Source organism: Triturus cristatus, chromosome 10, assembly GCF_964204655.1.
Source record: "Triturus cristatus chromosome 10, aTriCri1.1, whole genome shotgun sequence".
Classification (NCBI taxonomy): Eukaryota; Metazoa; Chordata; class Amphibia; order Caudata; family Salamandridae; genus Triturus; species Triturus cristatus.
In genome coordinates this window covers 181,227,167-181,246,472 of record NC_140593.1, presented here as the reverse complement: position 1 = coordinate 181,246,472, position 19,306 = coordinate 181,227,167, and the positions used below count along the sequence as shown (strand labels likewise).

The 19,306-nt window shown below is 41.8% G+C and overlaps 1 protein-coding gene across 15 annotated transcripts in view; it reads right to left on the bottom strand.

The window, feature by feature from the left end:
• Positions 1–19,306, bottom strand: part of PHF14 (PHD finger protein 14) — a 1,035,579-nt gene that overhangs the window by 704,598 nt on the left and 311,675 nt on the right. For 12 of the 15 annotated variants that reach the window (XM_085630765.1, XM_085630766.1, XM_085630773.1 and 9 more), the window contains 2 exons: positions 12,621–12,724; positions 8,241–8,372 (listed from right to left, as the gene is read on the bottom strand). In XM_085630765.1, the coding sequence (XP_085486891.1) occupies positions 8,241–8,372; positions 12,621–12,724 (236 nt within the window). The remainder of the gene's footprint in view (positions 1–8,240; positions 8,373–12,620; positions 12,725–19,306) is intronic. The other 3 variants (XM_085630772.1, XM_085630774.1, XM_085630775.1) reach the window with 1 other exon arrangement.

Below are 19,306 nucleotides of genomic sequence, written 5' to 3'. Positions count from 1 at the left end.
CACTTATGATTAGTAATAGAGATATGATGGTAAAAAAAGGCCATAGGGATTAGAAAAAGAGCACTGTTTCCCATCTGCTGGGCAGCGTTATCAGTTATAAAAAATCACCATAAAAGAAAAAAAACCAGTAAAAGATTTAGACAATATACTCTTGCAATGGGTAGTCAAAAGTCCGTCATCATAAGACTAAAATACAGCTTTAAAAAAAGCACTGAAGGTTATGTTATCATTACCAAAGCATAAAAAAGCGTTACACATCTTTGTCTATTACCAAACAGCTCTATCTCTGGCCCGGAGATTTAGATATAAAACTTGGTTGCTATTCAAGAGACTTATAGATTCATAACTTTAGGAGTGCTAAAACAAATTGTGAAAAGAAGTCCGTAATTCTGGCCAGGAAGAAGCAACTATCACATGTGTTTTGCGACGAGAGATAAAAAATGCATTTCTACTTTATGTGCATCCTATGCAAGACAGCAAAACGTGAATTACTGCCGAATGCAGTTTACCACTGACTTTATACTCTGTGGATGGCAAGCATATGATCTTTTAAAACACTTTTGCTTTCCTTTCCATTACTCTGTACCACACATAGATACCTTGACTTGCATTTCCAATTACTTTGTATGATAAAAAAATAATGAAACAGCAAGAATCGTACAAAAACCAGTTGCAATGATAACCTGTTTAAACTTTACAGAGCTTAAAAAGGACGTACAAAGGCATGTCCAAAGATGAAAAGGGTGCAATCAATACCACTCAATTCCACAGATATAGTCTTATCTTACAGAAAACACTTGGGCTAATTAATAGTAAAAGAGGAGTGAGTGTGTGATCAGAAGCGTAGATGAAGCATGAAATCCACTGCAAAGACAAGATGGCACATCAAAATAAAAAAATTAGCGTCAACCTGACCTACCTTACCTAAATGTCTTTGGGAAGTAGACTGCGTCTTCTTAAAAACAATGCTTTTACGTTTTTTATTCAATTTAGTTAAAATGTAGAACGATCGCAAAAACGCTCTGCATCATACATACAAAGACAAAAGCTCTCATAATGGCCAAACCTCTGTGCATTACGTTCGCTTATAGGTAAGTATACGTTTTAAAGGTTATAGTGTTAAATTGAGGGAAACAAATTGTGAATACTAAACAAGTGGCAATCCCAGAAGCAGCAATAACAAAAACAAACCTAAGTCATTGTGGATTACTCAAAAGCAGTAGCCTCAATTCTTTAGAGTATACTGCTGCCTTTTGATCTGTGGTTGCATTCAGTGAAAGATGTGACTCTCCACACTTGAGGAACCAAAGTTTAGTCTTATTACATTTGACACATGCCTGTGAACCAACAACTGTGCTGGGTGGCTCACCATAAGCCTTGTGCTAGAAAAGTAACAAACACAAGCTCTGGACAAAGTAAACTCAGTCTATCCCCCGAAGAAAGGAAGTCATTATCATCTCTCTGGCACGTCACTTGAAGTGCTCCCTGTAGATTGGTAAGCGCATACAATCTTGAACCTGTATGCTCCAGTGCATTTTTTATAAACATTTAAAATATTCACTCTTAAGCCAACATGTTTCAGATATCTTTTTTTAGCCACACTGTGGCATATTCACCTCAGTTATTTCTCGGCAGATAAAGAACTACCCATCCGTACAAATACAGAAAGCGGAGGGTAAGCACCTATACCTCAAACTATTCTGGGTCAACTAAATGATTGCAGCAACATTCATCCAGACAAAAGATTTAGGTTCCAAGAAATCTACATTTATTTGCTTGGACAACAATAACTGGACTGTGTAGAAAAAACGGCCTGAAGTTTAATTGTCAGCTCACCCTAGGAGCCATCACTAAGAACATACCACCAATGCACAAGAGATCAGATTCATCAAGGGTAAATCTCAAATCGCAAATACCCTCATTTAAGATCGCAAAGTAGGGTTTTGTATTGACAAACTTTACTTTATGCTTGAAAATGGATTTGCTTACGTCATATCCCACCACTCTGATGTAGTATGTGTGAACCAATCTGGTACAAGGAGCAGATTGTGACCAGTCCAATGCAGCAATGGCCTTCCCAAGATCTGTCTCTCTACTTCAAGGAAACATGGATAAACTGCACTATTCAGTACACCAGCTGGAGACAATCAAAATTGTAAGGCAGATCAGGGGACCATGATGGAAACATAAGTGAGGGTACTCTTCTCCTAAAATAGGGTAAAAAGTTTAATGGCTTACAGAAGAAACTGCAAATGGAAAAATCCACTTACTGAGGGTGCTATTGGGCATACAGAGTAACCCCTTGGAAACTTTTCCAGAGCCTTCATCCCATCATTACTCATGACAATTTTTCAATACCATCCTATAAATACATGATTAGGGTAATCTTACCAGCAAGAAAACAAACATATCTAACTTACAAATCTCAGTACAACCATAAAACCTGCAAGGAGGTGAAACCCAAACTACAAGAAGATATTACACACACATGCTTTACTATCTCCAGCCACACTGCCATGTTTGATGCACAGAAAGTGATGCACTACAATGAGATGCTAATGATATTAAGTAACAGGGAGTGGTGCAACATAAGCCTTCTGATGTACATAAAATCAATAAGGATGCACTGTTGTCTATCTGATGTTAGTAGCAACATATTGGCTTGAAAGAACAATGAATGTTATTAGGAAGATTTGAACATTCAAATATAAAACTAAATCAGTTTCCATCCCAGGTGCTGGACTGGTGGCATTTGGTGAGGTCATTCATTCTTTCCCAACCAGGAGGCTGGGCTGGCTAGTTCTCATTTTACTATTTAATCAGAAGAGGGAGAGTGAAGCTGAGATCCATTCGGCTTCCAGGCGAGCATAGAAAATCACAGGAGAATGGATCACTTGTACCTGTATTACAATCAGGGTCTGGTATGTTAGCCGTCTTAAAAAACAAAACTCATTCATGTACAGGAATGGTGGAGCAGTATATCTTGATTATCCGCTTCTTACGTAACGTGAAAGCATCATCATTGGGTCCTTTTACAAAATATGCTTTCCCCCACCCGGAGGTAGACCAGCTAGTGACAACAGTCACTATAGAATAGTAGCACTTCTATGTATGCACCGCATTGATTTTAACCTCACCCCATCACCAACTGAATACAATTCCCTTGTTGCAGAGATGTAGGTAATTTTAAATTAACTTCACTCACATTCACTTCATTTCTGGTCACTACTGTTGTCACCAGCTGGTCTAGTTCTCCTTTTAACCTGCTCCCACCTACTCTGTTTACTCCCCCATCACCCCCCCACCCCCTTTTTCACTTCCAATCTGGGTGTGTTGTCCGCTCTTCCACCACACACACTGCGGCACAGAAGTTAATCCCAACAGTTTTGGAAAATCTCTTCCACCTGATCTGGCTTGAAGATTCGGGCTCTAGTCCTCGTTGTCTGTTGCAAACGGCAGAGGAGACAGAAGCGCTACTGACACATTGCTGGAATTTATTTTGCACTCTATACTGGTCAAATGGCTGTTAACAAGTTTGTTGCAACTTGGAGAACAAACTCATTTCCTGGGTATCCTTCGAGTGTATGGATGCTAGCACTATGGATAAGCCAGAAAGCTAATCTTCACACCATGGCTGATTCTCAGGGGTATGGGACAAATTTGCACCACAGTGAGACCCAGCAACCAAAGTTAAAGGTAATTGAGCCATTCACTGACACAAAACATATCAGTAGGGGGGCGGAAAGATAGCCACCTGAGTGGACGTATATCATTACATCTCCTCCTTGCTGCCAATATACGCCATCTCCCTGGGCCCACCCACCAAGCTAGATTTTAGGACTCACAAATACTCAACCCTGTGCTAAACGGATGGTGGTGACCGCACTGACTATGTCCCGCCTAGACAATGGCAATGCGCTATATATTGGATTACCGTAAAATCTGCTAGTCAAGCTGCAAGTAGCGATGAACGATGCAGCTAGGCTTATTTTCAAGCTCCCCAGACAGGCACGGGTCACACCTCTGCTGCAACAGCTACATTGGCTCCCCGTCAAACAACGAGCCAGATTCAAGGGCCTCTGCATTGCCCACAAGGCCCTTCATGGTCAGGCCCCAGGATACATTAGGGAGCGCTGAGGGAGATACGTCCCCGGTGGCACCCTTCAGTCATCTGAGGGAGGCCAGCTGGCCTGTCCACGATTCAACAATACGACTAAAGAGGGGGGGGGGGGGGGGGGGGGGTGGAGGGGGGCGAGCCTTTTTGGTCTTGATTCCATAGCTGTGGAACAAGCTACCAAGATCCTCTGCTCAGAAAAAGCCTTCCTTCCCTTTAGGAAAAAACTAAAGACCTTCCTCTTCACAGAGGCCTGGTCATAACGCAGACGCTGACCTGGGGCAAACATTCACTCATCGGGGTGGGCTATGGCTTCTCTCTCTCGCAGCGCTTAGAGATCTGCTGGTATTAGGCGCTTTATAAATCACAATTAACATTAAAGGTTTGAGTAACTGTTAGAGATGGAGGCCGCCTCAATGATCTGCAGACCTGAGTTTGGGAACAAAGACAAGTTTAGTTGCCAAGGATGCCCAGCCTGCTCCTGGGATGTGAAGCCCGGATCACATTCAGAGTGTGGATCCCCACTACTACTCATGTGTAGAGAGATCATTCCAAAGTCGGGCTGGTAAAGGCTGCTGCTCAGGAGTCACCTGCAGCCATTGAGTGTGACAGGGGGTGGCTGAGACCAGGGTGGATGCACAAAATGGAAAGGCACCTCAAGGATCAGTGCCTTCACCAAGGTCCGTAATCAAAGACATCAGGAAAAGTGGTAGCCAGTGTTGCAATTCAGGTGGTTAAAGTACACATCACTTGGGGGAGGGGGAAGAGGCCACCATTTTATATAGGAACAATTGATAGAAAACCAAAGTGTGTCTGATTAAGATAATAAGTGTAAGTTACATAAAAACTGCTTGTTTTGATGCTCACCGAGGATAAAACGAGAGCTGTATTTCAATAATTTCATTCTTGTGCACTTATAAAAATCAAAACAGCAATGGTCTTGTTACTTTTTTTTAACTTAGCTTCCATCGACTATAGAATTCCAATGTACCTGCATAGTATCCTTTTAATGTTTTTGATTACATTGCTAGAATCCTTATTATTTTTCCATTAGGTTTGAAGAGCACGATGTTTGCACAATTCATGGCAACATATTGTATTTTATGCTTATTTCAAGCACCTGTGGGTGACATTCCTATAGTCACTTCATTTCTTTGCTCACAGCAATTGTCTTGAGGTACTATCAAACATATCTTTGGAGTGCTTTAGTCTCACTGTTTTTAGGTCGAGCCTTTTCAGAACATGCGCTTCTTTGCGAGGCGAACTATAGTCGGTATATGGGCTATCAGGAGCTTTGGACACGCCCACCGCTTCTGTTTGGTTAGTGGGGCCAATTTTAAAATTACTTTTCTCTGGTTGGTTAATATTGTGCATCTGTCATGCCTTTCAGTGCTTGTTTCCCTCCCAGTGGACATCATCAATTGATTCTTTTGGTTGGCCAGCTCTGGTCATCTCTTGGCTCCTCGCTGGCACACCCTCCGTCCTCCCGTCAGTCGCAAATGCAGCGTCCATCCATGTCATTATCTGGAGGAGGAACATTTAGGCCTTTTCTACATGCCACTGGCCTGCTGAAGAAAGTTATGGGATCCCAGAGGTAAGATCAAGATTAAACGAGCATTTGCAGTGCAACAGATCTTGCATTACTGAAACTTTGACCTATTGGCGTTGCAAATAATAATACAACGCCAATTGGTCAAGCTTTCAGTAATGCAAGATCGATTGCACTGCAAATGCTTGTTCTATTGGATGTTCAGTGTGTCCTTCAGTCTCTACTAGTGTGAAGAAAGGAATATTTAAGAACTAAAGCAGGCGGCAAGTGGCCCACCAGCATGGCGAAGCAAGCACTGAAAAAGGCATTTGATAAATGAATAATTCAGTAAAGAAGCACTGGCAAAGCCAATAGCTCTTGCCTTTATAATGAGTGCCAAGCTGTTGGCTTTGTCAATGTTTAGCTGTAAAGTATTGTTTAAAAAAAGTAGAAGAAAACACATTTCAAATTAGTGGAGGAAAAGCAAACATATCTTAACAGTATCTCAAAACAGTACATTGAATTCAATGTTTTCACTCTTTATATATGGCAACGGTTATTTTTCAAATACTATTCACTCTAAAAACCGCATAGAATTTAAAAAGAATAAGGTGTCAGAAAGTAAAGGAAACTGCTTGCCATGGCCTACTTTACTTTGCACATGATTTAGCATTTGGTTCTCTGTAATAATCCAGGGAAGAGATTTATGGGCCTCCAGGAGAAGTGTCATGCTAACTATACCTTCTGCCTAAGATGGCAGCTAAGTAAGCACACCCAGTGGCCCTTCTCCCAGTGACATAAAAGCCTTTGTTTGCCAAAGCTTGTGCTTTCATGTAATGTATGGAATGAAGAAAATAAAACTAATTCCTAGTAAAAATATTCCTTTTTTTATTTATTTTGCTTTTACAGACCAGCTGGAAGGTAAGGGGAGTAACACCGAACAGGGGAGGTATGTAGGGTGTGGGGGAGCAGCACACAGGCGAAAGAGCTAGAAAACACATGCAGTCTCATGGAGTGTTGAATTGAAAAGAGAAAAGTAGATCCATAAATGTGAGCAGTAGAGGAATACAAGTCATCCAATCAAAAGGTTCACAAAAAGGTAAAAAGGCTACGCTTCAGGGAAGGGACAAACACAAGAAGAGGAAGGCAAGCCATTGAATAAGAAGCAAGCACATGAGTGGCAATAAATCCAACAAATGGTAAGCAATGAATGGGCTGTAAACCCATGTACGTTCAGAATTGATCTTTCAAAAACAGACAGCTTGCACTGTCTAGTAGGCTGGACCCTAAAAGACTTGCTTATTTTCTGTTCCGAACACTTCTTTTAGATGCTCTTGCCTGCACTCCCTCTCCAGTACTCCCGGGTAAACAAGCATCAGCAAAGCAACAGGTCTTAGGCTTTTAAGGCATGTAAACAAGTGGTAGGCATGCCATAAAAATGTCAAATCCATTACCTTTATCAATGTTTGTTAACAACAGTTTCTGCGAAATGAAGGTGCTGAAAACAAGAATTGTTTAATCGTGGAGAAGCACGTTGAAACGTAAAACAAAAGAGGCATAAATGACTATCAAAACTATTTATGACTAAACGATCAGAAGGTCTCGGTTAGGGTTCAACAGAGAAGAGTTAGCAACAAAGACACAGGTGGTGCGACACGAAGTACCAAAATAATGCTGCAATTGAGTGGTAAGAGAGAGTAGAGCAAGGTGAGTGGGAAGATGCTGGTGGTGGAGAGAGTCAGAAAAGGTGGAAAAGGCTATAAGTGATTGCCTAGATTAAAGTTTAGAGAGGAGGATGGCGCTGAAAAGGATGCTGTAAGAGATAGGTCTAGAGTGAGGTTGAGCAGAAGCAGCATGGGGCTTATCCAGCGTCAATTTAGCCTCAGAGGCACTTTGATAAACTCCCTCGATTCTGGGTAGCACAAAAGGCACTTTGATCAACTCCCTCGTTTCTGGGTAGCACAAAAGGCACTTTGATCAACTTCCTCGTTTCTGGGTAGCACAAAAGGTTACAACCCTTCAAATAAAACGTGTTCAAACTTCAGTGCTTCACTTCCTATGAGAAATGCTGACTTTAACAATAGTTGGAGCATAGGTTTCCACAATAACAAGGAGAAGTAACAGTATCTCTATTTCGCACAAATATAACACAGTAGCTACGTAAAGAAGACTGCAGCAATCATGTACCCCACTAGTGTGAAAGTATGTCTACCACCCTATGTGAAGTGATACTTTGCTGAATTTTCCAGACTACAAGACAATGGCAAGAGGGCTGCCTCTGAATGACCAGGACACACGTCATCACATAAGGTAAATGACTTCACGGGGGCACTCATGGCTTAACCAAATAATAGGACAGCTTAACGACTGCAGGAAAATGCAATTCATATGTGGCTTGAATTTCTGAGCATATCATATCTGTGGGCATCCAGATGTACCACAAATTGCAAGTTGGATAGAGCAGCAACTTGTATCCCGTACTTAACTCACATCTCAATCACAATCCTAAATAAGTGGGAAAATATGGGCACATTGAGATATTTCATGGAGGATATATGCCAACGTTATTAGAAATGGAGACAAAACTTGGATTCTTACCAGTAGCTGTTTTTTGTTTTTTTTGGCATTCTTGTGAGAGGAGGGTCCAGACAGCCAAGATGGTAATAGAGTTTACAAGTATCACACAGCAAAAGTAAGTGCTGATCATGGTTCTTTTTGCAGATTCCACAGCTGCATAGATATAAAAACCAAACAGAGTACATGGGTAAAGAGCAATTATTAAGCGAAGAGACAGTGTAAATTGCACATTGTAAGCAATGCTGCTGAAATCCATATTGCCTCTTTCAGCCCTTTTCCCCATTTACTCCAGAATTCGGTAAAATTTTACTACGTTTTCTAGCTCTTTCAAAGTGTGGTTACTCGCCATCCATCTAAAAGTTACCTCTATCACCTTTTCTGATATGCTTACCATTCTGATAAGCATCTGTTTGAGAATACGATGCTTTGTAAATAACCAACATTCCAAATTTGTCAGCCCATAGCAAATGTGGCATCCTGCCAATGCTCATGGGCGATATCTTGGACCAATAGGCCCGGACAGAGGGCGCGTGTCCCGAAGAAACAGTAATATGGGGAATGAGTCCTTTTCTGCAGCTGAGACCCGCAGGTTCTATTCCACTAGGAAGATCTAGTTTGGTGGGTTGGTACTTTTTTGCCGGAATCTAAACAATGCACAAATATTTAGGGAATACTGGAACTGTCAGAGTACAGCATTCTAGCTGTCTCAGAAAAAAACACGAAATCGTATGGAGGAAGGATTTCCATATTTTCTCAGGATCCAGAACGCTAATTGGTGTTCGGCGTGCCGTAATCAAAAGGAAGCTTTATACTTACTGCTACCCTAGACAGGCATATGTTTTAGCTCTATGAAGCCAACAATAGTTCAGCTATGCAAGGGTAAAAAGCAAGAGTGCCCTCTTCTATTCATTCCAGTTTGAAATTACACCTGCTACGACATGCAGAGCAAGCAATGACTGTCTCAATGATCTGCCAGGTTACATATGGACTGTCACACAATGCAGGAGTTTTTTATTCTCTACCTACGGTCACTGTGAAAAAATCTCAAGCAGTTTTCCTCGATGAATAACTCCAGTATGAGATTAAAAAAAAAAAATAGCAAAAAGAAGAAACAGTGTTCTGGGGTTAATGTGTGCCTGTGCAGGGGGAGCCCGGCATAGTAATTCAAAATGTACTGCTCCTTTGTGTGTATACTGAAGCGAATTTGCATTCTGTGCCCTTTTGTAAAGAGACGTATAAACAATGAAATGGAATGGTCCTTACAGCAATCCTCAGTGGTTATGATAGAATGACTCAAACATAATGTCGCGCAGTCTAATTGAGAATCATTGAAGGAAAAGGACACCCCCACCCACCATCTCAAGCCGACCCTCAATGTTAGACCATATGCCAGGAACAGATCTGGGCATGGCCCACGATTTCTTGCACGGATATGGAGACACTTAGTAAATCAGGCTGCACTACTCTTTTAGTGCATGGTCAAGAACAATGTTGTTGGCTTCTTAAATGACAAATATCAGCAAATGGTAGGATGGACTAGACTTTAGAGAAGCATTTCCACCCACCATATTGTTGCATTGCTTCATACTGGTTGGCTTTATTCTCATTCATCTACTTGCTTCTTATTCAACGGCTTTCCTTCCGCTGGTTGGGTTTGTCCCTTTAAAGGCACATAGCTTCTTTACTACTTTTCTTCTTCTTTGCATTTCATCACTCAATGCAATCGAATGTGTTTTCTAGCTCTCTGCCAAAATGCTGCTTAATTCTTATCCTAGCTCTTAATTATCTTCCCCCCTACTAGCTAATTTTCATTTCGTATATGAAAAAACACACCCATGCTTCTTATTGCTTTCCTGTTCCCTACTGTTCCATTGTGAAACGGCACTATTCTCCCTTCCCTATAGTCCCCTTCCGTGCCAGCTGCTGCTGCTCTGCAGCATTTACTTTTTAATCCCTCCCCACCACCACTGCCACCACCCCTCTTCCATTGCTCTACCAAGCCCATCTCTGTCAGGTTCATTTTTAGGTCTGGCACTAGCCAAGACCTTTTGATTTAACTAAAATAATATGCATAACATACTTACTTAAAGGGGCTTGAAGCCACTTCTCTTCACCCATTGGTCTGTTGTCTAATTCCCATTTTCCTTCCTCCCGCTACAGCATACAGCACGGGGCAGCGTACTTAAGCCTTTGGTTAACATCACTTTGAGTGACTGCCTTTTGCAAGGTAAACATGCGCACTTTACTGCTAGTGTTGCCTGGTGGGATAGTAGAACACATTTGAAGTGAGCAAAGGTCCTGTGCCAGCTTTATCAGTTCCTGTCTTCTTCCAATGCAGTTGTAAATTATTTCAGAAGTGGAATGCTGCTATTTCCCAGCCTACCATATTGCGTTCCTGGACTCTGTTTCACCAATGGTTTCATGATAAATTTTGCCCAGGAAGAAAGCCAAAAACTTTACAGTGTTTAATTTGCAGCACACCTGTAACAGTTTTATTTAAACATAGATAGGGTGTAATTTGGGTTTGAGTATACAATATCTTACACTATGAGCCCTCCTTCCTTTCTTCTTTACACCTTTTTTTTTTTAGCAGAGTTTTATATAGCGCAATCTTGACCCGAATCCAATCAGATATCAGAGCGCTTTACATAGCACCAGTTACGTAACATGAGGACACACATTCATTTTTTTTTGTTAGGCACGGGGAGATTAAGTGATTTGCCGAGAATCACAGGATGTTTAGCGTCGTTACCGAGACTCAAACCCAGTTCTCCGGGGTCGAGCACCCTAACCGTTAGGCCAACTCCTCTCCCCTTTTGTCTTCTTTATTTTTGCCTTTCCTTTTTTATTTCTTTACTTCTTTGTCCTTTACTTTCCTTCTTTACTTTTCTTACTTTGCCTTCTTTCCATCCTTTTTTGCATTCTTTCCTTTTTCTGTCCTTTTCAATTTCTTGGTATTCTGTTTTCCTTCTATCACGTTTGCATTCTTACTTTCTTGTCTACTTTCTTATTGTTTTCCATCTTTCTTTGTCTTTTGCCTTCTTTCTTTCATTTTTGTCATTCCTTTCTTTTGCATCTTTATTACTTGCTTTCACTTTTTTCTTTCAGTTTTTCTTTCTTCCTTCTTTTTTCCTTTTCCTCTTTTTTCCTTTTTTCTTTTGTTCTTAATTTTAGCATTGTTTTCGTTTTTCTTTGTTTATCTCTTTTCTTTCATTCTTTCCTTTATTTTTTTCCTTCTTGCTTTGCATTTTTTTTCTTTCCTGCATATTTCTTTCTAGTTTGCCTTTATTTCTGTCTTCCCGTCTTGTCTTCTTTACATTTCTTTCCTTCTTCCTTCTTTTTGCCTTCTTTCTTTCCTCCCTTTTTTTGCATTCCTTCCTTCCCACTTATGCATCCCTTACCCCTTTCTTTTTGCCTTCCTTCTTTGTCCTCCTTTCTTTTTTGCTCTTCCGTTTTGCCCGTCTTTCTTCCTTTTTAGTCTGCCTTCCTTCATCACTTACTTTGTTCCCTGCTTTCTCAAAGGAGAGGACAGCAGGACATGCCAGACCGATAGCTTTTTTAGGTCCATGCTAGCCAAGCTCTTCTGATTTTAGGGAAAGTATGTGTAACATAGTTACTTAAAGGGGTTTTCAACCAGACTTCATCCATTAGTCTATGATTCTGTCACTCACATTTTTCTTCTATCCACTGCAGCACCTATCAAGGGGCAATGTTAGCCCTCTTCAGCCACTGACTGACTTTGCTATGAGTTAAGGCATGCTGGCCTTTCACAAGGAGTACATCTAAACACAAGGTAGTTCCCTTCAGTGTCAGGTGTACCATGGTAATGTGTACTTTTTTGAGACCATAAAAACACTTTTGCCTTTTGCAATTATTGTTGTTTTATTTTATTGTTTTTATCTGAGGACCCAGCTGCTTCCTGAACAATTAAGTATAGCAAAAACCATGACATAACAAAACAATAATTGCCAAAAGACTGGCGGCCAACTCCAGACTTATTGGGTTTGCCAATGCTTGTTTTTTGTTAAATTATATATTTTTACCTATTTTATTCATTATTAGGAGTCCTGGTAGCTGCAATCTGCTGTCAGGCCGCTCCTTTTTAAGAAGCATTTTTACACACACAATCTAATTTTTTATTTACTCTGCTAAGATTGTTGTCCCCTACTTTGGACCAGTAAATTAAAAAAAAAAACAACTGCTGTGTCATGACATACGACTCATCATACCTTTTTTTATGCTCATAGCATCGGCAAAAAGATCGGCAAAGCTAACAGGTGCACATTAGCAGCTGAAAGGTGACATCTACTGGCATTGCCAATGCTTTTTTCTACAGTCTCCTTGCCGTTTCTAAAGTAAATAAAAAAAAGTAATGGAGTATTTCTTCTTCGGATTCCTTACCTGTGCAGTACTGCTGGAAGTGTTGAAATTTTGTGTGTTGCACCTTCTTTCTTGCTTGGTCTTCTTTCCTTAGGGGAGCGCAGAATAACTGGTCCAGTCAACTTCTACCGATTTAAAAACATGAATAGTAAAGAACTAATTTACTACACAAAGAAGCATTATTCTTTTCAGTCGCACAGCAGTAAACTGTTAGCTAGCCAAACACACTGGGGAGGAGAAATTGCTTAAAAAAAGGTAGCATCCATTAAAACGCACACATTAACTAAAACACATATATGCTTTCCTATTCGAAATGCACAACATGACGCCCAAAGCTTCCGGTTTAACATGTTTCTTCGGCTTTAAATGTGACAGACAAGGACAAGTTGGTTTAGGAGGTTAAAAAAAACGGGAAAAACATCTAGCGCGCTTGACAAAAGAATATTGAGGCAGTTTATTTTCCTCAAGATCCCCGCTCCATCGGTGCTCCATAGGTTAATTAGAAAAATTATCTTATTGGGCCAAACTCTCCACAAAGCAGAAGAGATTCTCTTCGGGTTTCTACTAATCTGCTGTGTGCTAGCTTCTCAGACAGCAACCATCTATCAAAGTCATTTCTCGATGGCCCTCTGGGCCTGCATCTGTTCAGCCAACTGGAAAAAAGTGTCATGCAAGCTGTGCAAATGAATTCTACTCCTGCCCGATTTTTCCCCTAATGCTTGTACCAAGAAATACATTTGTTAACTTTGTTCTTTAGCAGCTTTTTAAGAGTATAAAGGGTTTCCTGCTCTCGGAGCCTGCGTGGATATCTAAAGAACTGGCCTTGTAATAATACTTCAGAGACGAGCATCTGCCGAGACAAGATTTACACCTGGAGCCAGAAACCGTAGCGTCCAAGTTGGCAATGGTCATGAAATGCAATATAAATTAATTAAACCACCAGAACAACTCCCTAATGGCTGCATTTTTATACATGTTATGCCAATTATTTCAACGTCTTTGAGATGACTAGCGTATGAATCAGAACTGAAATCTAAAACATTATAAGAATATACATGTAGCTTAGCATCCTTGCCTTTATGGTAGAGCAATCATTATAGCGCCCACTCTGCAATGATATGTCTTTTCAGCGCCTTTGTGGTCCATCCGACCATAGTTTCAAGGATTGCACTGCAGACCGGTGTCGGCTCGTTAGGCATTATCGTGAGTGGTATGTGTTCTGTTTCTAGTGTGGGTAGCCATCATGTTAAATAACTAACTACATGGCAATTATTGGAATATATGCAGAATGGTACAGGTAACTTCCATGATTCTGTGAAATGGGTAGCTGATGCCAGCTATAAACAAAAGGAGCAAAAGGAGAGTTTAAACTGTTTAGGCCGAGCCTGGGCAGCGAATGCGCTGCTCTACAAGGCATGCTGTATTCGAGTATGGACTTGAAGCTCAGCCCCCTCTCCGCCCATATTTTTCATTGGCTTGTGTCATTGTCCTTTGTAAATACTGGCTTCTGATTCGTTAATGGGCTTGTTAGGCCTTCCTTAGTACCGCCTTGTCTTCATTTGTAAGCTGCCATGAGGACTGGCCCTTTTACTTGTTTTGTTACAGGGTATGTCTTATTTAGTCTGTAAGCCACTATTTTCTTTAATAAGTTTCGCCTACTGCAGGTACGAAATGCTTTTCTGCACAATCAGCGCGCCATGGGCACTTTCTTTTCCCAAGTAGCCCGGGATAATGGCGACCGCTTCTTTTAAATGAAATAGGTCTCGCATTTACCAGACTTTGAGCTATTGGCATTGTAGATGGAAATGCCTTTTATTTATGTGTTAATTATCAATACAAATAAATAAAAGACTTTTACAAGGTCAATAGCTTAAACTCTCGCAAATGCTTGTTTATTTAAGGTAGGCACTGGGACGGGAAGGGGGAGGTCTGTAATCAGGGTATGGACTAGCCTCATGAAGCAATGGATTGGGAGGGGGGGGGGGGGGGGGGGGGGAGGGGGGGGGGAGAGGCATGCCGGGAAAAGATGGCAGATGTGTTGAGGAGGTGCTCCTCTTCGGCGATTCTCTAGCGTATAATCCTTCCCCGACAACCTGTGACTCATTCCTAGGCCAGCGTGACTTGAGAAGGCTGTGGAGCCATAGCAGCTGGGCTGCTGCCAGTGAGAGGTGGATACAGGCAAGGACTCCAGATACTGTATACTGGGAGCCGGGGCCGCCAAGCTCTGTTTTCAGGCGGCCAACATGTGAAGCAACGCAGCACTGTGGGAGTGGTTCGCGGGCTCGGAGTAAGCAACACAGGAGTTCAGCCTTTGCCCAGGAGAGTTTGTGCAGCGCACCGCTTTGGAGCAGTGGAGTCGGTGTGGTGGGGGCCACTGGCCCAGAGAAGACATTGGGAACCATTTCATGACGCACGCGGGGTAGAAGACCCAGAGTACAAGCCGAGCCCAGCACATAGCTGTCAAGGTTTCAGATTGCTTATGTGTTACATTTTCATAATTTCAGAGAAATTTTGAGTGACATTTACAACAATAAATTAAACTTTTTTGCAAGCAAAATCAAGCAATGAAGATCAGGGAAACACATAAATATCAGAAATTACAACCATCTGAGCAACGAGAAACTCTAAGAAGATCTTAAAGCTGCTGCAAAGCACCAAAAATTGAAGATTTTTACACCATGGTTTTAAGTGGGATGAAAAAAGTGGGGGCCTCCAAAAGGGGCATGCATGACCTATGTAATTAAGGTTATGGTTTAAACACAAATTACATTTCTATGATTTTCACAGTGGACCGTCTGTCCAGTATTTTGGTTCCTCTCTAAAACCGGCCAGGACTATTGCCTTTGTCAATGGTTTTTAGCAGTTTAAGAGAAATGAGTAAAAATAATGATTTTGTTGTAAATAATTGTATTGAAAATGTTTCGATTATGAAACAGTGCGGCTCTGAATTAAACAGTTGAGGCCTGTAGAAATTCTAGTGGTCTTCTAGGTGTCTCAATCACTCCTGTTAAGTTCAACCTATGTTATTCATGTGTTACATTTGCATCCATTTTCTCCCCACATTTGCATATCTTACACCTCACCACTTTCCTCTTTAGGCACTCTTTTCACTTGCTCTTGAACGCACTTCCTCGCAACTCCTTCACTTCTCTACCCAAAACACACAACAGACCCATTCACCTATAAGCACTGTCATTATTTTGACTACTGTGTCCCTCCTTCACACAGAATCACAGATGAAACTGAATTCATGACTATGTGTCTGTGCATTCTGCAACTAGGCCAAGAATTCGACGGCCATGTATTGTGGACACACTGACAAGCACTAGAAGGAATTCTTACTGCCTTCATCTCTAAAGCTCTTGATTGTGGCTCGTTATAAACACTTGGGAGTTGAATAGTTCAAGGTATGCCTTTACTAAACAAGCATAAAATATAACATGAAAAAATATACAGAAACATATCCTGGAATTAGCTAACAATGTTAAGGAATTAAATATTAAGGAAAATGTGAAATATACACAGGAACTAAACCACTAACGTTATTGATTACCTTAAACACATTGTAATGCGGCCAGGCTAGGCAGGATGGTGACACTTCACCAGCAGGCACTTCAAGACCGTCACATGGTGCAAACGATCAGTCACAGTTTTCCCTTTCTCACTTGGAACAGTATATGTCTGGCTGTCCAGCGGCGCCTTTCTTTAGTGCAATTGAGCTTGAGTGGAAGAATTACTCCCCGGCCAGCCTGGCACGTGACAGATATTGGCAGCTGGTGACATTATAAAGTGGTAGGGTGTAAAAGTATTGTCGTACAGCACTACGGCGATCGAGCGTAGTGATAGAGCCTGAACAACCTAGGTGGGGTTTTGGGGGTTCTGCACCTGAGAAAATTTTGAAAAAAGAGTGGACAGATGGTGCATTTTCAAGCAAACTTGAGGAAGCAGGAAGGTTAATAAAGCAATACGATTTAATTATTTATCCTTTAAGAAAGTGTCAATTTTTATGAGCCAAAGAGGACAACCTTTGCGTAAGCTGATGGGGGGGCATATTGTGCATGTGCGTGACTGCCCCATATGTGGTTTGTGGGACAGTCACTCGGAGGATTTCTTGCTAATTGGCTAAACGGCTACCCTGTTAGCAACTTTTTGGAATGCTAGGCGGCTTATCTTGTTTTGAAAGCTAGCAAAGTTTTGTGGCAAAGAAAGGAGGACAAAGATGCAATGCGACCACCAACCACAACGGAACAAAAAACTATTGAGTAATTAATTGCCACTCCTTACAGAACCCCACCAATCCACCACCCTCCCACATGCCCACACCAAAGATTTGGTAAAGACCAACTGGCAAAAAGAAACATTTTGGGCAACATGAAAAAACAATAGGTGCTCCCATACATCCTGCGTTTTCACACATCTCCTGTAATTTCACAAATGCAGCTAAGAGATATTTTATTATTAAGAGTGTTCAGGCACAGACTCAGCTGCATTCACAAAAAGATTCCTAGGCTGAACAAGTCACAGAATCAGGGCCAGCGGGGTTGATCACTCACAAATTGGACATACAACAATGTCAAATCCACCAGTACGATGTCTGTTGTAGTAAACTTGCGACTTAGGGTGCGATAAAGGGAGTTTCAGGGGTGTTACACTGCAAAAGTTAGTGAACACTGCATACTCGTTCATTTAATTTCAGCTTTATTTCGGTTATTGAATCAACCATAAAAGCATAGTAGCGGCACAAAATACAACAAAAAGTCTTCAGAAAGATCCTCATGTGGCACAGTCCAAATACATTAAGACCCAAAATTGCAACAGCGCACATGGGTTAAAAACACAATATCCGTAAACGCATCAGTTTTGAGTATTTACAACTTTCTCCAAGTCGTTCTCATCATCAGTTTCTCCTGCAAACAGCCAGAGGAAGGGCCTTTCCGTGGAAAGGAAGGGCGTGCGCCACTTATGTAAAGGGTGATGTGGTGAAAGGGCATTTTGTCATTGGGAACATTTTTGGATTATGGAAAAAGTAAATTTCCTCCATGCATTTACCAGCTGAAAAAAGGAGAACTTGGGGATATAAATGAATTTTGTAAGATTCTCCAAATCCCTAAAATGTATCAGACCTCTCTAGGTCTGTAAGTGATGAATGGTGATCCAAACCCTAGTGACAGCGTACACACATTTAATGCTTTTTATGCTTTACATTCATAAATAGGTTATTCCTAGGCAAAAGAAGACATCAGAAAACAAATTTCAGAAGATACCATGAGATATCCAACCCTACTTGATGCACATATTCTCATAATACCACATTACATTGGTTCACCCCTCAGCATTCAAGAAAGCCTTAGCTTTAATTTCGGAAAAAAAAAAAATAGGGTTTGGTCTTTCCAGATCACTTTCAATCTAGCCGGACTAAGAAGAAAAGCCTGTGCTCCTTTCTCTTGAAACTGGGAAATTAGCTGCCACAGACGCCAGCATCGCTCTACTGTAACATGACAGAAGTCCGGCCTAGTGAAGAAGGTGAACCCATCCACCACCCGGTGAGCTTCTGGTCTTGCTTTCTCAAACACGTTCTGTCTCAACAGAAAGTTCCCAAAGTAGACCAAAAGTGCCCTAGGTTTGGCATCCGGGCGAGCGGGCTGTCGAATTTGGCATCCGGGCGAGCGGGCTGTCGAATATTAAACGGAACTCGATGCGCTCTCTGCACTTCTTGCGCCCAATTCCAACCTGCCAGTTCAGGAAAAGACTTCTCCAGAAGTTGGACCATAAACAGGCGTGCATCTGACCCTTCTTTCCCTTCCGGAATTCCAAGAAAGCGCAGATTGTTCCTTCTTTGTCGGTTTTCCCCTTCCTCCAATTTCCAATGAATGTCAGTAAGTTGTTCCTCATGTGCGATGGTCAAACCTCTTGCACCGGCTAAATCATCTTCCAGCGCAGATGTCCGTGTTTCCAGCTCCGTCATCCGATCGCTTATGTCATTGCATGTTTTGGCGATTTTCCGAACTGCGCCCTGAAGTTTCCGATTAGCATTTTGAGAACGCTTGCTTTCCAATCTGGCTTCTTCCCTGTGTGCCATTACGCACTGCAATATAGACTCTAAGGTAGGAGAGGGTATTGGTGGCCCCTCCAAGCCCTCCAAGCCTTTCTCCTCATTAAGCTGACTTCTAACCCCCAGCAGTTGATCACCCGAAGAGTAATCCCATCTGAGATCGGTTTGCTTAATGCCTCCCGCTCTCCCAGACCGAGAGTGCGTTTTCCTGACAGAAGTCACCCTACCCCGGCCATCGGCACCTGAAAAGCTATCCGCCTCACTAGACCCAGAGTTAGTCTCATGGCCAGAACCCAGACCTGACCAGGTAGCATCAGAAAGCGAGAAAAAGTTGTTTGCCTCATTTGCTTCAGAGTCCAAATCCTTCTCTTTACCCTCACGCTGCTCCCCATGAGGCTTGTAGGAAGTTTTGGGAACAGCTCCCTTCACCCCTATAAACTGTGGTTTTTGGTGCTGACCCCGCCTTTCCTCCTGTTGGGAAGGGGTTACCCCTGGGGCGTCAATATGAGCAATATCAGCATTTAGACCAGCTTGAACAGTCCTATCTTCATCCGCAATTACATCCAAACTAGTAGGTAGCCCCACACTTTCGCCCAGGTTTACTGTTTCCCCTTGACCCAGCAGCGGCTTACCCATCACATTCTTTCTTCAATGA